The following is an 18,653-nucleotide window of genomic DNA, read 5'->3' as shown; positions in this document are numbered from 1 at the left end:
TATTCTGTCTAATTGCTGTATTGTAAAAAACACTGTTGTACTTTATGTAACCTTTTCCACTACGTCACATTTTATGTCTTTGACAGCCATATGAAGGAAATTAAACTTCTCAGCTAAAGCCATGATTTTGAATACATATAACTTATGAAGATGAGTATGGTGCATTTCCTAACTGTTCATCCATAGTATAACAAGTATGCAAACAAACTGGTCTAATACGGACTACGCATGTTGTTGGAAAGATGTAATGTTCGCAATCAAGTTGGTTTCAGGATAAGGATTTATTTAGGAAAGATAGGAACAGCTTAACATCCACAGACTGGCCAAATGCGCAGTCAAGCTCCAACTGACCAATACAGAATCTTACCTCTCGAACATGGATAAACATTCCAAGTTCTAAGAAGCTTGTGTGCCATGTAGCACACACGCAGCATACAACACACCTCCCCTCATTGAAAAAAAACAACAACAAAAAAAACTAAAAAGAAACATAATCCTTCATTTTTACAGGGGGACGCAAAACGCGTGAACTTCTCCTTAGTACACAGTCTGCAACTCTTTGCACAGTTTCATCTTGACCAACAGGACCATTCTCGACAACATCGTGATCACACAAAACATTATTGTTGTCGACAACCTCCTGCGCATCAGGAATGTCAATGACCGGTTCATTAGAACAAACAGAACCATAAGGTAAAACATTTTGTGGACCTTGCAGAGCGCTGAAATCATCCCAAAAAAAAATTGATCATTGTCCTCGTCACAAACTTGAGAAGAACAATTTTTAAAATTCGACATCGATCTGTCAGATCTAACGACAGATACGCGTCTAAAATTCCAAATTTTCCCCCCTTCAACACGTACAGCCTTGCTGAACACCTCAATCACTCTTACAGGGTCTGACCACTTAGCCCAACTCTTAGAAAATGAATTTCCAAATTTCACACGTACCAAATCACCAACTCTGACCTTGTGATTTGAAACTCTTTTGTTGGAACCTTTACCCATTTTCTCTTGAAAAATTTTAACACGTTCCCTCACCTTCTTAACATCCAGACCAGACAAAGCAGGTTCATCAGACTTCAACCACCAAGGCAACAATTTAGAACCAGCTTTGCGACCCCTAAGTAATTCGAAAGGAGAACATCCTGTTACAGAATTTGGCGAGATGCGATAAGTAAGCAAGGTGGCACACAGTGCCTTTTTCCAATTGAGATTATTCTTAACAGCTAACTGAATGGATTCCTTTACAACCCTGTTAAAATGCTCAGTTTGTCCATTGGCCTGAGGATTATAATTAGAAACCCTCTTGTGAGTGATACCATGCTCTCTAAAATATATTTCAATCTCACTGCTGATGAACTGTGTGCCATTATCAGAAATAATCTCTGAAGGAAGACCTTCCCGACTAAAAATGTTGTTAAGAAAATCAATAACTTGACTGGAGGTAATCCTTTCTACAATTTTGACCTCCGGCCATTTTGAAAAACAGTCGATCAAGACTAACCCATAGACCTCTTTTGAACCAGACAAATTTAAGGGACCAATAATGTCAATCCCTAATCTTCTCCAAGGGCCTTCCGAACACTCAATAGGAGTAACCGAGGTGGACAAAGGTTTCACAGTTTTGTCACTGTTGGAACAAGGTTGACAATTCCTAACCCATCTATCAACAATGGCATCCATAGAAGGCCACCAATAATATTCTCGTAACCGCCTCTTGGTAGTTGACATGCCCATGTGGCCCTCATGAGCAATCCTAATCAAGTTCTCCCTGAAAGAAACAGGAGGAATAATTTTGTCACCTCTGGTGATAATATTGTGAGAACACATAAGTTCATCCTTGACTTTGAAAAAGGAACTCAAATCACCTGACAACTTCCTTTCTTCAGGCCAACCACACCTCAGATAGGAACTTACCAAACCAAGGGTGTTATCCTCAGACATAGCTTTCTCCCAAATATCTTCAGAAATCACCTCTAAATTATTTACATTTATGTCCTTCATGGTATAAGCCACATCACATTTATCTGTACGTTCATCATCATGATGAGGCAAGGCTAACCTGGACATGCAGTCAGCATGTACATTGAGTCTACCAGGAATATACTCCACTGTACATTGATACTCTTGTAATTTGGCTGCTAACCTGGCCAAACGGGCTGTCAAAATCCTTCCTCCACCCGCAGCTAACATATTCACAAGGGGCTTGTGGTCGGTTCTGAGCACAAACTTAGTACCCCACAAAAATTGTCGAAAGTGCTGAGCCGCCCAGGTACATGCCAATAGTTCTTTTTCAATCGTTGAATAATTATACTCAGCACCTTTCAACGTCCTAGAGGCATATGAAACACATTCTTCAGAAGTGCCTTTCTGCAGAAGAACCGCCCCCAAACCGGTATTACTTGCGTCCACTGAAACAATACATTCTTTACCCACCACAAATGGTTTTAAAAAAGGTGCAGAACAAATTTCCTTCTTTAACTCATCAAATTGCATTTGCTGTTCAGTTCCCCATGAGAACTTTGCTTTTTTTTTAAAGTAAAACACGAAGAGAAGACACTTTAGAAGCATAATTCCTTACAAATTTGCTAAAATATTCTGTTAAACCTAGAAAGGAAAACAATTGATCCTTATTGATAGGAGCAGGAGCTTTTGAAATACTGGCAATATGATCAAACTTAGGTTTAATACCCTCCTTGGAAATCTCATGTCCCAAATACTCTACCCTTTCTTGTCTGAATTTACACTTTGAGAATTTTAGTGTTAAACCTTTTGATTGAATCCCACCCAAAACAGCTTCCAAATTCTTATCATGTTGTACCACATCATTGCCAAAGACTAGAATGTCGTCCTGAAATGCAATAGCACCATTACACCCATCCAACACTTCTTTCATCAAGCGTTGAAAGACAGATGCTGCACTCGCAAGACCGAATGGCATCCGTAAATAGCGGAACATGCCCTCAGGAGTGACAAAAGCTGTCAAATCCTTGGATTCCTCATGAAGTACAACTTGGTGATATGCACTAGCAAGGTCTAATGTTGAGAACACACTAGCACCTGAAAGGGTGGAAATTAGTTCATTAATTTTCGGTAAAGGATGCATGTCAGTCCAGATTCCTTTATTGAGGCTGCGAAGATCCACACACAAGCGGAGTTCTCCATTGGCCTTTAGAGAAAGAACTATAGGGGAAACCCAAGGAGATGACTCGATGGGTTCGATGATGTTGGATTTAACCAAATCATTAAGAATACCTTTCAATTTATCACGATAAGCCAGAGGTACATTTCTAACTCTATGCCTTACAGGTATCGCATTGTCTTTAAGGATGATCTTATGTCTAAACTGGGCATATTCACCTAATTCTTCTTTGAATACACTGGGAAAATTTTTCTTAATATTACCCACAAATTCATTGTCAATGGGATTGACAACACAAACAGGTAATGAATCACTAGGGTCAATATATACAGGAGGTGAAGCATTAGGATCCAGTTTGATTCCCATCTCTTTTTGGTGAGGCCAACCCAAAATAGACTCCCCTTTACGAGCAATGTAGATTTTAGCCTCAGTAGACCTGTCTTTAAAGTCTACTTTAGCCCAAAAGAAACCAATCAATTCAATCTTATGACCAGAATAACTACCAGGTTTGATATCAGGATTCATAAATTCCCTATTTGGCCACAACTCTTCAAAAATGTCTTTCCCAATTATCGAATACCATGCACAAGAGTCCACTAACATTGAAACTTCCCTCCCATCAATGCAAAATAAAGCAGAAGGAAAATGTTTACATTCATTGGAAGAAATACATGAAATGCAGTTGAATTCACTAAATTCCTCAACAAACTCTTCCTCATCGAGAGAAATACAATTTACTTTCTGAGGCGAACGACACATTTTCCCAAAATGTCCAGTCTTTTTACATTTCACACAAATCTTATTTAAGGCAGGACAACTTTTAAAGTTCCCCACGTGGTCAAAACTCCCACATCTATAGCATATTATAAATGAACGTCTATTATTGAACTTATTTTCTTTCATGAAACCTTCTTTTTTGAAAGCAGGAAAAACAGGTTTCTTCTGGAATGCTTGACTTTTGATAACAGAAACTTCAGGTATTGACTCCTGAAACTTGACAGAAAGACTTTGACTCTGACCTCTTATTTCAGTCACAAACTTTTCCGATTGTTCGATACCTTTGGCTATATTAACCACAGCTTTAAGCGAGGTTTCAGTTCCTAACCACAATCTCTCCTGTATTTTCTTGCTTTTAGTTTTCATCATGATTTGATCCCTAAGAACTTGTTCATAGTTGATAGTGTCGAATGCACAGGATCCAGCTAAAGCACGCAATGCAGATATATAATTCTCAATGGTTTCGTTATCTTTTTGTGCTCTTGAATAAAATTTAAAACGTTCCATAACAGTGTTAACTTTTTTCCCAAATCTAATAGTAAGTTGTTTGACAGCAATTTCAAACACATCAGATTCAGTCTCAGAGTCTTCCAAAGGAGGCAAATCCGACAATTCTTTAATGCCTTGTCCACCTAAGGCCAAACGTAAGAGATCTAATTTCCTTTTTGAAGAACATCCATCCTCCTCTAGAACACTCACATATGCTAAAAACATGGGATACCACAAATCCCAATCCATTTTTGGATCCCCAGCAACTGGTAGAAAATGTGGTGGAACCATAATGTTGGCCATGGCTGTAGACTAATTAAAATATTAAACAGTTTATTAAAAGTTTTAACCTGTTCAAAAAAAAAAAATCTTTTTTTTTTTTTTTTTTTACAAATTCTTTGACGAAATGTCAAACAATAAATCACTTATACTGTGAATTAAACTATCTCTTCTTTATCTTATTGTGTAAAGAGCGTATTTGGTTTCTTAATGTTTTCCAAAGTGAAACACGATAAATGCGTGCAGTTTGCCGATTATGTGGAATTTCCCAATCCAAAATGGTTGAAAACGTCAGTCAGCGTAATGACGTCACTCCCACAATGCCTTGCGATGGTTACGATCGTGGATAATGAAGGTGAAGACTCGGAACGTTCTAACTACGCACGAAGAAATGCGAGTCGCTCGAGCCCTTTTAAAACGAGTAAGTGACCGTTTTAAAAACTGCAATTTGCATTATTTTAGATCGCTGTTGAAATAATGTCGCAAAATTGAAGTTATGCTTTTAAAACTCTGCCGCAGGTGCCATCAAGTGCACGGATTACAAACTGCCGCAGGAGTATTCATACTCGATATTACAACTAACGATATTTTACTGCTGATTTAATTTGTACATCAGCCGCTGGTGCTATCAAGGCACAACTGAAACAAGCATTTGCAATGCAATAGGTCTCGCATTAGGAAAGTTTGAGCTATTGGTATTGTAAATGACAAATTTTTAATTTATGTGTTGGTTTTGAAAATAGTGAAATTAATAGCTTTGTCATTTACAATGCCAATATGTTCAACTTTCTCAAATGTGACACCTATAGCATTTGTAATGCAATATGTGTTGTATTTACGTGACTTAGGTGTATTGATCTTACAAATAACAATGGCTTTTATTTTTTTTAAATAATTAATACTTAAATGAAAGTTATTGTAATTTATAATGGCAAGAGCTTAAACTTTTGTAAATAAGTTTTGTGAAGTGAGGGCGATAGATAGAGCGAGGGCGATAGATTGGGCGATAGATAGAGCGAGGGCGATAGATAGGGCGAGGGCGATAGATAGGGCGAGGGCGATAGGGCGATAGATAAAGCGAGGGCGATAGAGCGAGGGCGATAGATAGGGCGATAGATAGGGCGAGGGCGATCGATAGGGCGATAGCTAGAGTGAGGACGATAGATAGGGCGAGGATGATAGATAGGGCGAGGACGATAGATAGGGCGAGGACGATAGATAGGGCGAGGACGATAGATAGGGCGAGGACGATAGATAGGGCGAGGACGATAGATAGGGCGAGGACGATAGACAGGGCGAGGACGATAGATAGGGCGATTGATAGAGCGAGGGCGATAATTAGGGCAAGGGCGATAAATAGGGCGAGGGCGAGGGCGATAGATAGGGCGAGGGCGATAGATAGGGCGAGGGCGATAGATAGGGCGAGGGCGATAGATAGGGCGAGGACGATAGATAGGGCGAGGACGATAGATAGGGCGAGGACGATAGATAGGGCGAGGACGATAGATAGGGCGAGGACGATAGATAGGGCGAGGACGATAGATAGGGCGAGGACGATAGATAGGGCGATAGCTAGAGTGAGGACGATAGATAGGGCGAGGGCGATAGATAGGGCGAGGGCGATAGATAGGGCGAGGGCGATAGATAGGGCGAGGGCGATAGATAGGGCGAGGGCGATAGATAGGGCGAGGGCGATAGATAGGGCGAGGGCGATAGATAGGGCGATAGCTAGAGTGAGGACGATAGATAGGGCGAGGACGATAGATAGGGCGAGGACGATAGATAGGGCGAGGACGATAGATAGGGCGAGGACGATAGATAGGACGATAGATAGGGCGAGGACGATAGATAGGGCGAGGACGATAGATAGGGCGAGGACGATAGATAGGGCGAGGACGATAGATAGGGCGAGGACGATAGATAGGGCGATAGCTAGAGTGAGGACGATAGATAGGGCGAGGACGATAGATAGGGCGAGGGCGATAGATAGGGCGAGGGCGATAGCTGGAGCGAGGACGGTAGATGGAGCGAGGACGGTAGATGGAGCGAGGACGGTAGATGGAGCGAGGACGGTAGATGGAGCGAGGACGGTAGATGGAGCGAGGACGGTAGATGGAGCGAGGACGGGTTGACGAAATTATGTGCCCCAAAAAGTCAAATTTACTGAAAACAGCTGCCGCTAAAATCCTATTAAAGTTTAGTCCATATACTCTTCTTTCAGGTACATTTCCCCCCCCCAAAAAATCATATTGTGAAGCGGCTGCCTCATGAAACACCGCCACTTCATTATTTGCAAATTAAGCCTTACGAAGGCAGCAGTAGCTACGTGTTTACTGAGCAATGTAACTAAAAGGTTTACGAAACTAAAAGCCACATATCAAGTTTAAAGGGCACGCCTAAAACATTAAAAGCAGATATCGTGAACAAAGGCACAATACACAGTGAAGTGTAAAAGCCAAACGTTACGTCCAAAAGACTCGTATATAGGTAAAGAAGGTTTGTGTGGCCTGAAAAGGACACATTCGGATTCCAAAGAATGCACAAGAAGCACTTTAAAAGCACAAATGGTGAGCATAAAGCACATATAAGACAAAAAAAACTCACATATAGCAAAGAAAAGTACATGTTTGGCCTCCCCACTTTAGGATGCAGTAGGCTGTTAGGTGTACATGGCAAGCCCTATTACCCTTATATCTCCACAGCATAAGCCCTGTGGGCACCACAAGGAAGCACAAAGTACAGCCGCTGAATAGAAAGCAAATACAAGGACTGTGGTCTGTTTCTGGGATGGCGAGCTTTAGGCAGGGTGTGTACATACAGCACGACTAGCATCTGACCAAAAGGTTGTTGGAGAAAACTCTGTACACGGTTAATGCGGTGGGGGGACCGGGTCACTAGCACCATTGCACTCCTCCTTCATTAACTACTCCACATGCCTGTCTTCAAAAGCACATTACTTACCTGTAACAGTAGCTTTGCAACATAAATCCTGATGTCCATTTGTGTATATTCCAAACATCAATATATCTGTAAAGCCACTGAAATTATATGGCTGACGACCACCCAAATATATGGTCGGGTTGACTAAATTATGCACATTAAAAATGACAAATTTACGGTGCCTTGTCTGTATGCTAAAGATCGCAATGCAAAACCCGTAAACACATATCGTTTTCAAAGTATAAGTTGTGCATAAACCATTCACAAGCACTAACAGGGCGGCAATAGCTAATTATTCCCATCTACATACAAAATAATTTCATAGCATAGCACCACTTGCGTTCAAATGTATTTATTACATGTATCAAAATTAACAGTACTTCGTCCACAATAAAAGATGAATAACTACAACTAAACAATAAAAAATATTTGCCAAACTCGTACGGTGCCACTTTCACCCTTTAACAACATCCCACCCTTATTTCTACAGTTTATATGCTTTATGTTGTGCAAGCTAAACAGAAAACACCCTGTGTGAAGCTACCGCATAATTAAAACGCATGCATCTCTTCTCTTAGAAATTAAAGTGTTAAAGCGGCAGTAGCGGAGGCCCTATTAAAATTCAGATGATCAACTCTGTGTAACGCAAGTTACAAATTAACCAGTACCAAAACGGCTATACCTACATGTTTGCAGCTACACACCAACCATGTTTGTAGCTTTAAATTGAAACAGAATCAATTTGTTAAATTAAACTTAAAACTTCGTTTTTTTTTGTTTACAAAATTGCTTTCACGAGGTTTGTAACTGTGTTAATTACATAAAATACATAAACATATGTTATGGGGAAGAGAGCAGGCTCAAAGTCTGCTGTAGTGTAAGTTTCGGTGTAAAATTCTACACTTCAGAAAGGATTCCAGCACACGCTAATGAAGCGTAAACAAGCTGAGCAAGACATTGTGAAGTAAAGATAAGAGAAAACTAGCCAGAGTCCACGAAAGTCTCTTGTTACAGACACAGGCTACAGCGTGGGAAACAAGCACCGTTTGTGAAGCATCACCATACAAAACCTGACGGCGATAATGCATTCCATTCAGACTTGCATAATCACGGTTTCACTCCCTCAGTCCTAAACGCCAAACGGATTGCAATAAGCCTTCGGTGACATTTACTCAAACACACGCAGTTAGCAGGGGCGGAGCGGGGAGAGGGTGTTAAGCAGCAGGGGCCTTTGAAGTGAAGCTAAGCTTCACTTCAAAGGTGTGGGAGGAGTGCGGCAGAGGGAACAGACGGCGATTTGGTGATGTGCACGAGCATTTTAGGTCAATGCGCAAGCGCATTGACCTAAAAGCCACGGGCACAGCACCAAATCGCCAAGTTGGGTAAAGTCTGTTTAGGCCCCTATAGAGCTTCGCCAGCTAGGCGCATGCGCCCAGCAGGCGAGCCCTAATTTGAAGTGAAGCTAAGCTTCACTTCAAAGGTGTGGGAGGAGTGCGGCAGAGGGAACAGACGGCGATTTGGTGATGTGCACGCGCTTTTTAGGTCAATGCGCAAGCGCATTGACCTAAAAGCCACGGGCACAGCACCAAATCGCCAAGTTGGGTAAAGTCTGTTTAGGGCCCTATAGAGCTTCGCCAGCTAGGCGCATGCGCCCAGCAGGCGAGCCCTAAAAAACAGCCGCTGGTGCTCTCTGGCACGATTTTAATTAAACAAATTCCTTACTTCACATGAAGCACAAGGTGAATGCCATTCCTTCCAGTATCCAGCCTTCCTGAACGCTACTCCCACTGTCGCCAATGTGTTGGAAAGATGTAATGTTCGCAATCAGGTTGGTTTCAGGATAAGGATTTATTTAGGAAAGATAGGAACAGCTTAACATCCACAGACTGGCCAAGTGCGCAGTCAAGCTCCAACTGACTCATACAGAATCTTACCTCTCGAACATGGATAAACATTCCAAGTTCTAAGAAGCTTGTGTGCCAAGTAGCACACAAGCAGCATACAACACATGTTTCATGTATTAATTACAGAATGGCTCAGCTACAAGATGGATCTGCGTGACACTTCTTGACAAATTGTTAGATTTAGCGAAGCAATTGAGTTACCCAACAGATCACATTGTAGCCCATATCATGCAGATCCAGGTTCTGAGGGACACAGGGTAAACATTATTTTTTAGAGTACTTTAAGATAGGAGCACAGGTGTGCTGGACCTTCAGTAGTTTCTAGTCCCTCTCCTTTTGGTTGGTTAGATTTTAATATTTTGAACTAACAGCAAGCATGAACAATTTGTACATTGAGGTGCATTATGAGACATTGCACTTACCTGGACAGCACAGGGCGATAAACATGATCCATACAAAATTAAACATTGAGAAACAAGGAGTGAGCATACAGAATACTGATAATCGGAGATCCGGGTTATTAACATGTTTGAGTTGGGAGTGTCTGGCAACAGGTTAGGTTACATCGATGTTTTTTATACAACATACAAGACAAGGTGGATTTGCTATTAATGACCTGCACGTCAAAACTGTCTCCTTATTGTAATAATTCAGCAACAATATACAAACATCAAGTATTGAGTGCAACTTTGGTGTCCAACGCTCATCCACCTCGGGCGTCAAGCTCTGTATCCACAATGAGTGCAACAGATATCACATTAACAGATTACAGAGGACTTGGATGTTTACATACTATATGCACGAATGGCTGCTGAGAATCTAATGTGAATCTTATACGAAGTATTTTGGATATTGGAAACTTGAATTTTTGGAAAATCACATTCTCAGATATAAATAAAGTGCTCAATACATCGTGAGGAAGCCTTGAGGAAGCCCGCATAGGGCGAAATTCACGTCGGCTATGGAACATTGTATTTTCAAAAGAATAAATTCTGACTGATCTATGCCACGTGACTCTCATGGATTGAATATTCTGTTTTAAGAACATTGATTAAAGAAGAGTGCAGATTGCACAAAGGATGAAAGTTACCCATATGTGATGTGCTCTGGTGTTTTTCTGTTAATATCATTGTTTTTTATGGCATGCAGATGTTCCAAAATTCTCCTTTTGAGTGGGAAGATTGTGCTTACCACGTGCCACAGTTTACAAGGACACCCCAGGATACAGACATAATAGTCCGTAGTGCAGGTAATGAATTATGTGATCATCATTTCTCTCCCATTGGAAACATATAAGACTTATGATTACTGCTGTGTTTAAAGGCCTTATATCCACCACATTTGTGGAAACCTTCAGTATTTTTTAGCCACCCCTCCTGCGTAGATCTCTGAAAGGGACAATGTGCGAGAGGTCTTTTAGTTATTTTGCCCTTCTGCAAGTAATGCCTGTGTGGGGCCCTATGATGGTTTTAACCACTGAGTCAGCTCTCAAGACACACACGTGTTTGCCCATCAGTTGCTTGATAGCTCTAGATTTGCAGTTGTAATCCGTGATAAATCTTATTCGATTACCTTGCATATTATTACATTTTCTCTTTGTAGGGCGGTCGCTCTTTCCTGTGCTTTTTTGAGAACCCTATTAGGATACACATTTTCCCGGAATCGGTCAATTATGAGACTGCAATCTGCTCCAAGGGATTCCTCATTGGAGCAATTCCTTTTAACGCTAAGTAGATGGCCAAATGGAATGCTCCATTTTAGACTAGTTGGGTGGTAGCTGCAAGCGTGTAAAATGTTATTACCAGCCGTTTCCTAAGGCAAATATCCTTAACGTGCAATTCGGATTATTGTGTGTACTGCCTAAAATGTCCATGAAATACATTTTACATAGGCAGTACTATACATAAAGCCAAGGTTGGAACCTTGGAACACATGAGGGCCATCACCAACATAAATAACAAGTATTGGCATAGCCAATAGGTCTCGCCTTTGGGACCTTATAAGTATTTAGCCCCCCTTGAGTTCGGCACCTGATGTGGTGGCACCTTATGGTTCTGTGGTAAAACATGTGAGGCCTTGAAAGGGGGGGGGGAGGAGGCAGAGATGTGTCTATAAAGGAGGATATTATCTAATGCTCGCACCCAGTGCCCAGAGGCGTTGCTAGCTCACTCGGTGCAGACACAGACAGCGAGGCCTCCACGCTTCACCAAAACCTTTGGAGACGGGTAGCGCAGCACCTTACAGTTCAGAAGGAATTTAAACAATGCCCATAAAAAACCAAGCTGTGTAATGTCGGTGACCTTCAAGTTTCTTAAAATGTTACTCCTAAAACTAGTTATGCATTCTAAGCCTAAGGTGGCTTCGAAAATGCATACATTTTCTCAGCAATAACACAAAAGTCAGATAAAACACCCAGCCCTCTTCGCGTGGTTGTGTTTTCATGATAATTACACACTCTGCCAAAATGTGGTATGCAAGCAGTCAGAGAGTGCGCTTTGCCGCCCTGCAGTTGGGTAGGAAGCGCTATATGAATGTTGTCCTCTGCGATTAATCACGTGCATGCCTGATAGCAAACTGGAACGGATAATTCACAAAATAGAACAAAAAGCAGCTGCTTAAAAGATCGCGCAGCACAGCCTGTGATTCTCAGTTGTATGACAGTATTTTGCTGCAAGAAATGAAGTCAGGAACCAAGCACATAATGTGTTCATTTCCCTCCCGGGGTCGTCGACGCGCCTCATTGACAGTATTACGTTGCTGATGGAACTGGGTAAAGGTGCCTGGGTGTTTCCAACAGCGCTACAACAGATCGCTTAACGGATATCATTCTAAATGACTGAATGCTTTATATTTTATGGCGACAAAACAGCTAAATAGTTGTTGATGTTTACACATCCGAATCGTGCCGCAGGAACTCCAATCCCAGCAATAAAAACAAGAGCGGTGTGCGCGCACTGCAAGGAATGTGAGGTATGCAGCTGGCACCCGGCCGCGCTGCTGCTCGCTCCCGAGCTCCCTAGGCCAGGAGAGAGAGAAGGCGCGACATGCACCCGCCTTTGGCCAATCGTGTGATGTCTTTCTAAGACAGACGCACGCAAACGCCAATAGCTTGTGATCAACAAAAAAAAAGGCCCCCCCACGAGTGTGTGGTCCGAGTTGAAAGTCCTTACTAGAAGCCTCGCAGAGCAGAGCATGCGCGCTGGCTCAGGCGAGACCTAAAAACATCCAGTGGCCAGACACTTTTTACTGAACAATCCAGTAATACCGGTCTACCTAAATTCTACATTCTGGATAAAATAACAGCTAACACTGATGAGTAAAGTTGCTATTTTTTATCAAATGGAACCTAGAACACTGATAAAGGTCTAATTATAAACAGTAAGGCATCTAACTGCACAATGGCAGTGAAACAGGATTATATTTCAAACTACATTAGGCCATAAGCCTTCAATTGGTGCAATGGAGGAGAAAGGACTACGGCCCACTGGGGCACCTCATCACGCACACATGTGAATGATAATGATATGGTATGATAACCTCTGCACAAACCTCTCTGCCAATTTTTTTCATTGTGAGGCCACGGTTCCGTGCTGGAATGTTTGTTACATTACCTTGTCGCAATGTACCACTAGAGATTGACGTGACACTGTTGTTTCTCTCGTGTATAAAATATGCACAACATTAAGGGCCACATAGATATATATTGAATATTTTTTCTGTGCATGCCCACTGGGGCACAATCCCCCTTTCTTTCCCAAGCAGAGGGTCACTTACTCTGTGTTTAGTGGATTTGTATTTCCTTTATTGTGGACAAAAGATATAAGATGTTTGGATAACACCTAATGGTATATATTCTTGAAATATTATCATATTTAAGATCTACATTTGTGTGTGCAGAATCTTTGAATAATTGATTTTGCTTTTTTCTTAATGTTTCACCACATGTAATGGGACAATCATGCACTTAATTTGTCAAAATGGCGGCAGCGCACACAAAGCATTTCTTTATGTGTTATGAATTTTTGTTAGCGCACAATTTGTTTAAACTGATCAATTTACTTACTTATGCATGCCCACTGAGTGACAATTCTTCTTCCTTTCAACTATCCCACGGGCAGAGTGGCCATAACGCAGCACACTATGGAAGTCCCTTAAATGTCTGAGCTCAACATGAAGGATATCATTACATGTAATGTTTTTCCGACATACTACGATCACATGTAAGATCTTTTGATACACTGTGTGATCAAAATGTTTTATTTATTTGTACTCCGTTTCCTTTGACCATGTGGGGTAGATAACATTAGACGCAATGAAAGAAGACTGCATGTTATATTTGATTATATGTTAAAATGGTGCTCGTGTTTACCAGCATAATGTGTTGCTCTACATGCTTGGAGTCCTCTTTCACTGTTCAACGTGGGTAGGGAAGTGTAATAATTGATGCCCCAAGTGTCCACCTACTGACCCGTGAGCAAGGAGAGAGCGGTCTCCGAAACATGCAGGGAGTCTGGAGTGTTGTAACATTCAAATGAATAATTTTAACAGCATTGAACACTAGTGGATTGTTTGTGGGCTACGCGACACTGACTATTTGGCAGATGTAAATCCTGCCCACACCAGAACTACCATAGGGAGCAGCAAGAGGCATTGTGTGTGATTTGGCAGGCGAATATATATGGGGATGAAGATTATATACATATGAAGGCACTGAAATAAGCATAACAGGATGATACGGTATACCTAAAAGGAGCCTGGCTGTCACAATTGAAGCTGCTATCAGGAGCTACTCCACGCTTTCCAAATTTGGCTCTTACCAAACAATATTTTATTAAAATTCCTGCAGACTATAACACAGACCAACACATAATACCACAACATGAATACACCAACACACATGCAAGTGGGACTTTTCTTTTTATTGCAACTGGACTGGGTGTTTTGGAATTCCCTTATTATCTTTGAGTAGCAAATACAATTATGTAATTTCTGTTTTAATCATAGCAAAATGCCAAAGTTCAGAAAATTGCCAAATCCTGGTACGAATTTACAAGTTTTGTCTGAGGTAAAAGCAAAAATGATGCGATCTGGCCATATCGACATTAATTTTGATCATACTTCACACAGTTGTAAGAACGGGCTTTTTCATGTGTTATTATGCAGGATAAATGAGTCTTTTAGAAATGATTTAGAAGCAAAATACATCTATAAGGTGTACTTGTTTAAACAATAAAACAGAAATTGATCATACTGGTTCTACTCTTTGAGTCATCCGAAGCTAGCACATTAACTAGATTTGTGTTGTTAATTTTGCACTCACTGGACCATTCGTTATGTCAAACCAACAGGACATTGCAACTAGCATGTCACATCCTAACATCTGTACAGCAAAGCGCATTCAATCTATATGCCACAGAACAAAAATCTTCCTAAAGAATATTACCTTGTCAACCACTGTTGCCAAGTGCTCTGTGCATGAGAGGGACTGGAACAATTCTATGCACAGCAACGAGCAAACAGAGTGAGAAAGCAGTCTGTGGATGATCATAGGCGAGGTAGCAATTCCAAAGACGAGGATCAGCGGCAGAGCATGAATGTACTGACTAGAGCATACAAACAGAAAATAAAGACACATTAATCTTTTATCGTGGAAAGATGCATTCAATAACCAAGATCCCCAATAGCAATGATGTTGAATTTACTGATGGAAAAGGCAACCCTGCTTCGGTTGTTAAAAATCCCTACCTAAGGTACTGAGGCTGAAGTTAAAGCTTCTTCTAATGAGGCTTGTCTATGTAAGTGCTCCATTCATTAGTGACAAGCTCTATTAAAATGGAGCAGAACATGGTCATCAGAATCAATAGTAACAAGTCAAGATTCTTCTATGCGACATACACTTCATTACTCTACTCACAATAAGATGCACCTCTGTTCCTCCATAATCAACAAAAACAAGCACGGACAGAGAAAAACGCTCTCATGGGAGTGTGAGAACAAAATGATGTTTATAAATGTTTTTAAATGGTAGAACATTAAAATGAAAAGTTAACTTAATGATTAAGTTAGCTCTTCATGTTAAATTTCTCCAATTTCACTGGCTCAAGAGCATGTCATATTGCGACACCACGTGTGATTTATCCCCCAAATTACAACCACCTACACCCCGCCCTAAGGACATATGGCAGCCTTTAAGGGAATACCTCCGTCAGCAGGAGGAACGCGATACACAACACAGTCCAGGGGGACAGAACTCGGGGTAAGGTGTCTGAACAACAGGGAGGTACTATAGGAATCACAGGGGGAGACAACATTAGCTGGTGTACGGGAACTAACCGTCAGATGCAGGGCAAAGGGTTAGTAGAGTAGGGGATAAGTAACCTATAGTATAACTGACTAGAACTATAACGGAGTAGATGATGTTTTTCTAATGTGCCTGGTGTACTACGATTATGGACCAGAGATTTTTTAACAGCATATTAATGTATCTTACGTTTTTGTGCATTGTTAATAAATTGATAAATACAAAATAAAAAATTCTCCTATTTCAAAGTGTTGCATTTACAAACAGCACGCCTTATGCTCCCAGTAGCCAGCAGATAATGTACAATATTTATAACTGAAAATTGAGTCCTCTTTTTTGAAATGCAAGAAATTTAAAGTGAAGAAAATATATTTCTATAAAACATGAAGTCTTAATGTTTTTCTCCACTTTCAATTAAGCAAATTGCATCAATGTTAAATGAAGCATGTTTCTTCCCTTTAAATTCTTCCCATTTAAACAAATGGCTGTATTTTTCGATTATAAATATGACACCTTGTCTACAGGGCATTGGGAACAAGATTCCTGTTGTTTGTGAATGTGACACTTGGAAATGGGATTAATTGTAAAGGATGAGCATTATGGAATCCATATAAACAAAGTTAACTCTTCAGTTTAATTTTCTCCCAATTCAAAGTGTTGCATTTACACACTGCAGGCACCTTGCTCCCAGTGGCTTATAGAAAAGGTGCCATATTTATAACTGAAAAATGTAGCCATTATTTTAAGTGGGAGAAATGTAAAGTGCAGAATACCGTTCCATAGCATGAACATTTTTGCAGAACGTTTTCTGCACTTTAAGTTTCTCTCGTTGAAAAAAATGGTTATGTGTTTGTGCTATACATGTAATGGTGCCTGGGTTTCAACAATAGCTGGCTAGGTTTTTGGCAGTCTACCAATTAGAAAAGGCAATATACATGCAGAAAGGTAGTAGTGCACGACGAAAGGACATGAGACTCTGGGCCCCTGTTTCCAAGTGGGTTGGTAGGTTTCAGTAAGATAATCTCTTATATATGGCTTGCTCTGGACTGTGCACTTTCAGGAGGGGGCAGGTTGGCTGTTTCTTCCCAGGATCGTGTTTATAATAATGACATTTTATGTGACAATATACACTATAGATTATTTGTGATTTTTTTTATGAATTAGTTTTTTTTTTTGGGTATGTCACCAGCTGTGGGGGACGTGGGGTGGGGCGAGAGCTGGTGGTTGGTGTTTGAAAAAGGAGGAATTCAATACAAATTATTTTCAGTAAAAAATGCATGTATCAGTGCCACATATGACGGAAGGTATTCCAATGCCACAGGTACATATGACATAGGATCTCAGTCACTCATACACATTTTTCCCATTCATACACTGACATGTTCATACATCTGCAAAGACTGCACTCTCACTTACACACATGGCAGTTCTGTCATAGTGTCCCGAGCCAAAGTCTTTTGTTCAAACCATAGTATCTAGTTCTATGGACATTAGGCTTAGTCAATGGAGCTGGACGTGAGGGTCTCTGGTAACAATGCGCAATTTGCTTGGCCTTCAGTAGTTCTCAATGATTTCCCCTGATCAGAAGTAGCTCTCACTACAGCAAATGTTGGAGACCCTGCTCTACAGGGTCTTGCACATAAACAAGCACGCCCTCTGTGCATAATGAGGCTACCTGTGTTTCCAATTAGCTCTCTACAGCTGCTCTCTCGATGAAGTCTGAGCTTGCGCAGTAAGCAGTGCTGTGACTAATGTGGATAACATGGGGATAAGGGCAACCCTGTCTCTTACTAGTTCCCACTCATCTGATATATTACTTTTTTACTCTTGCTAGAAGTCTTACGTAAAAAAGTAGTGCCATTTGTGTATACCGTAGGCCAATTTTCAAGCACTGTAACACATATTGCAATGAAAGTATCAAAGTTTTTTTTGGTGCTGAGTGACACCATGTTCCCAGTGGTGTGGCTGAGCAAAAAGGGAGGAAGGGCTTCTGTGGGTGGAGAAGGTGAACATTTCTCATACTTTCGCTGTGCACTACGAGGGGCTATACAGGAAGGTAGAGGGTCGTGAGAGGAGCATGCGTACTGACTTACTGTGATATATGGAAATACAGAGAGTATCTGCAGAGATGTGATACAAACTGGACAAACAAATATCAATCACACAAGGAGAAGAGGCAATTGTCCAGATGCAAACAGACAATGTCCCAGGGCCCAAACCCCTACCAGAACTGTTCAAAAGGGTACGGTCAGTGACAAAGGAACATATGCTGAACATGTTCATAGAGCAAAGGACCTAGGGCAACTCTCAGAGGACGTCTGACATGCCACAATACTTGTCACTCACAAGGAAAGGTAGGAAAAGGAAGAATGGGCCTCTTACTGCCCCACACCACTGTTAACTATAGAAGCCAACGTCCTGGCTAAGGTGCCCCAAATAGATTCCTTGCTGTGGTGCCTGAGCTTATCCATCCTAACCAATCGGGATTCCCGCAGGGACCCTCTAGCCTGCTGAATCTTAGATGCATTCAAAACTGGATAGAGAGATTAAATGATGTAGGAGATACCAGAGAAATACTATCTCTAGACGCCGAATAGGCATTTGATTCGATTGAACTGGGTTATTCATTCCCGCCTGTTAGACCTGGCATCATTAACATGGTTTCCCCAGACATTTTGTCTTCTGACTGCCTGTTTTGAGGACTTCATTTTTGCTGGCTTTAGGATTCTGGGCACTTTACCACTACTAACCCGTCCTAAAGTGCATGTGCTTTGTACTCGAAACGTTGTAACATTGGTTTATCTACAATTGTAATATT

The 18,653-nt window shown here is 41.2% G+C and overlaps 1 protein-coding gene across 1 annotated transcript in view; it reads right to left on the bottom strand.

Moving 5' to 3' along the window:
- Positions 1–18,653, bottom strand: part of ORC3 (origin recognition complex subunit 3) — a 308,070-nt gene that overhangs the window by 179,415 nt on the left and 110,002 nt on the right. The window contains exon 8 of the mRNA XM_078648189.1: positions 14,978–15,137. Coding sequence (XP_078504315.1) covers positions 14,978–15,137 — 160 coding nt within the window. The remainder of the gene's footprint in view (positions 1–14,977; positions 15,138–18,653) is intronic.

Source organism: Lissotriton helveticus, chromosome 6 (assembly GCF_964261635.1).
Source record: "Lissotriton helveticus chromosome 6, aLisHel1.1, whole genome shotgun sequence".
NCBI classification, from domain to species: Eukaryota; Metazoa; Chordata; class Amphibia; order Caudata; family Salamandridae; genus Lissotriton; species Lissotriton helveticus.
This window is presented reverse-complemented; position numbering and strand designations above follow the sequence as displayed.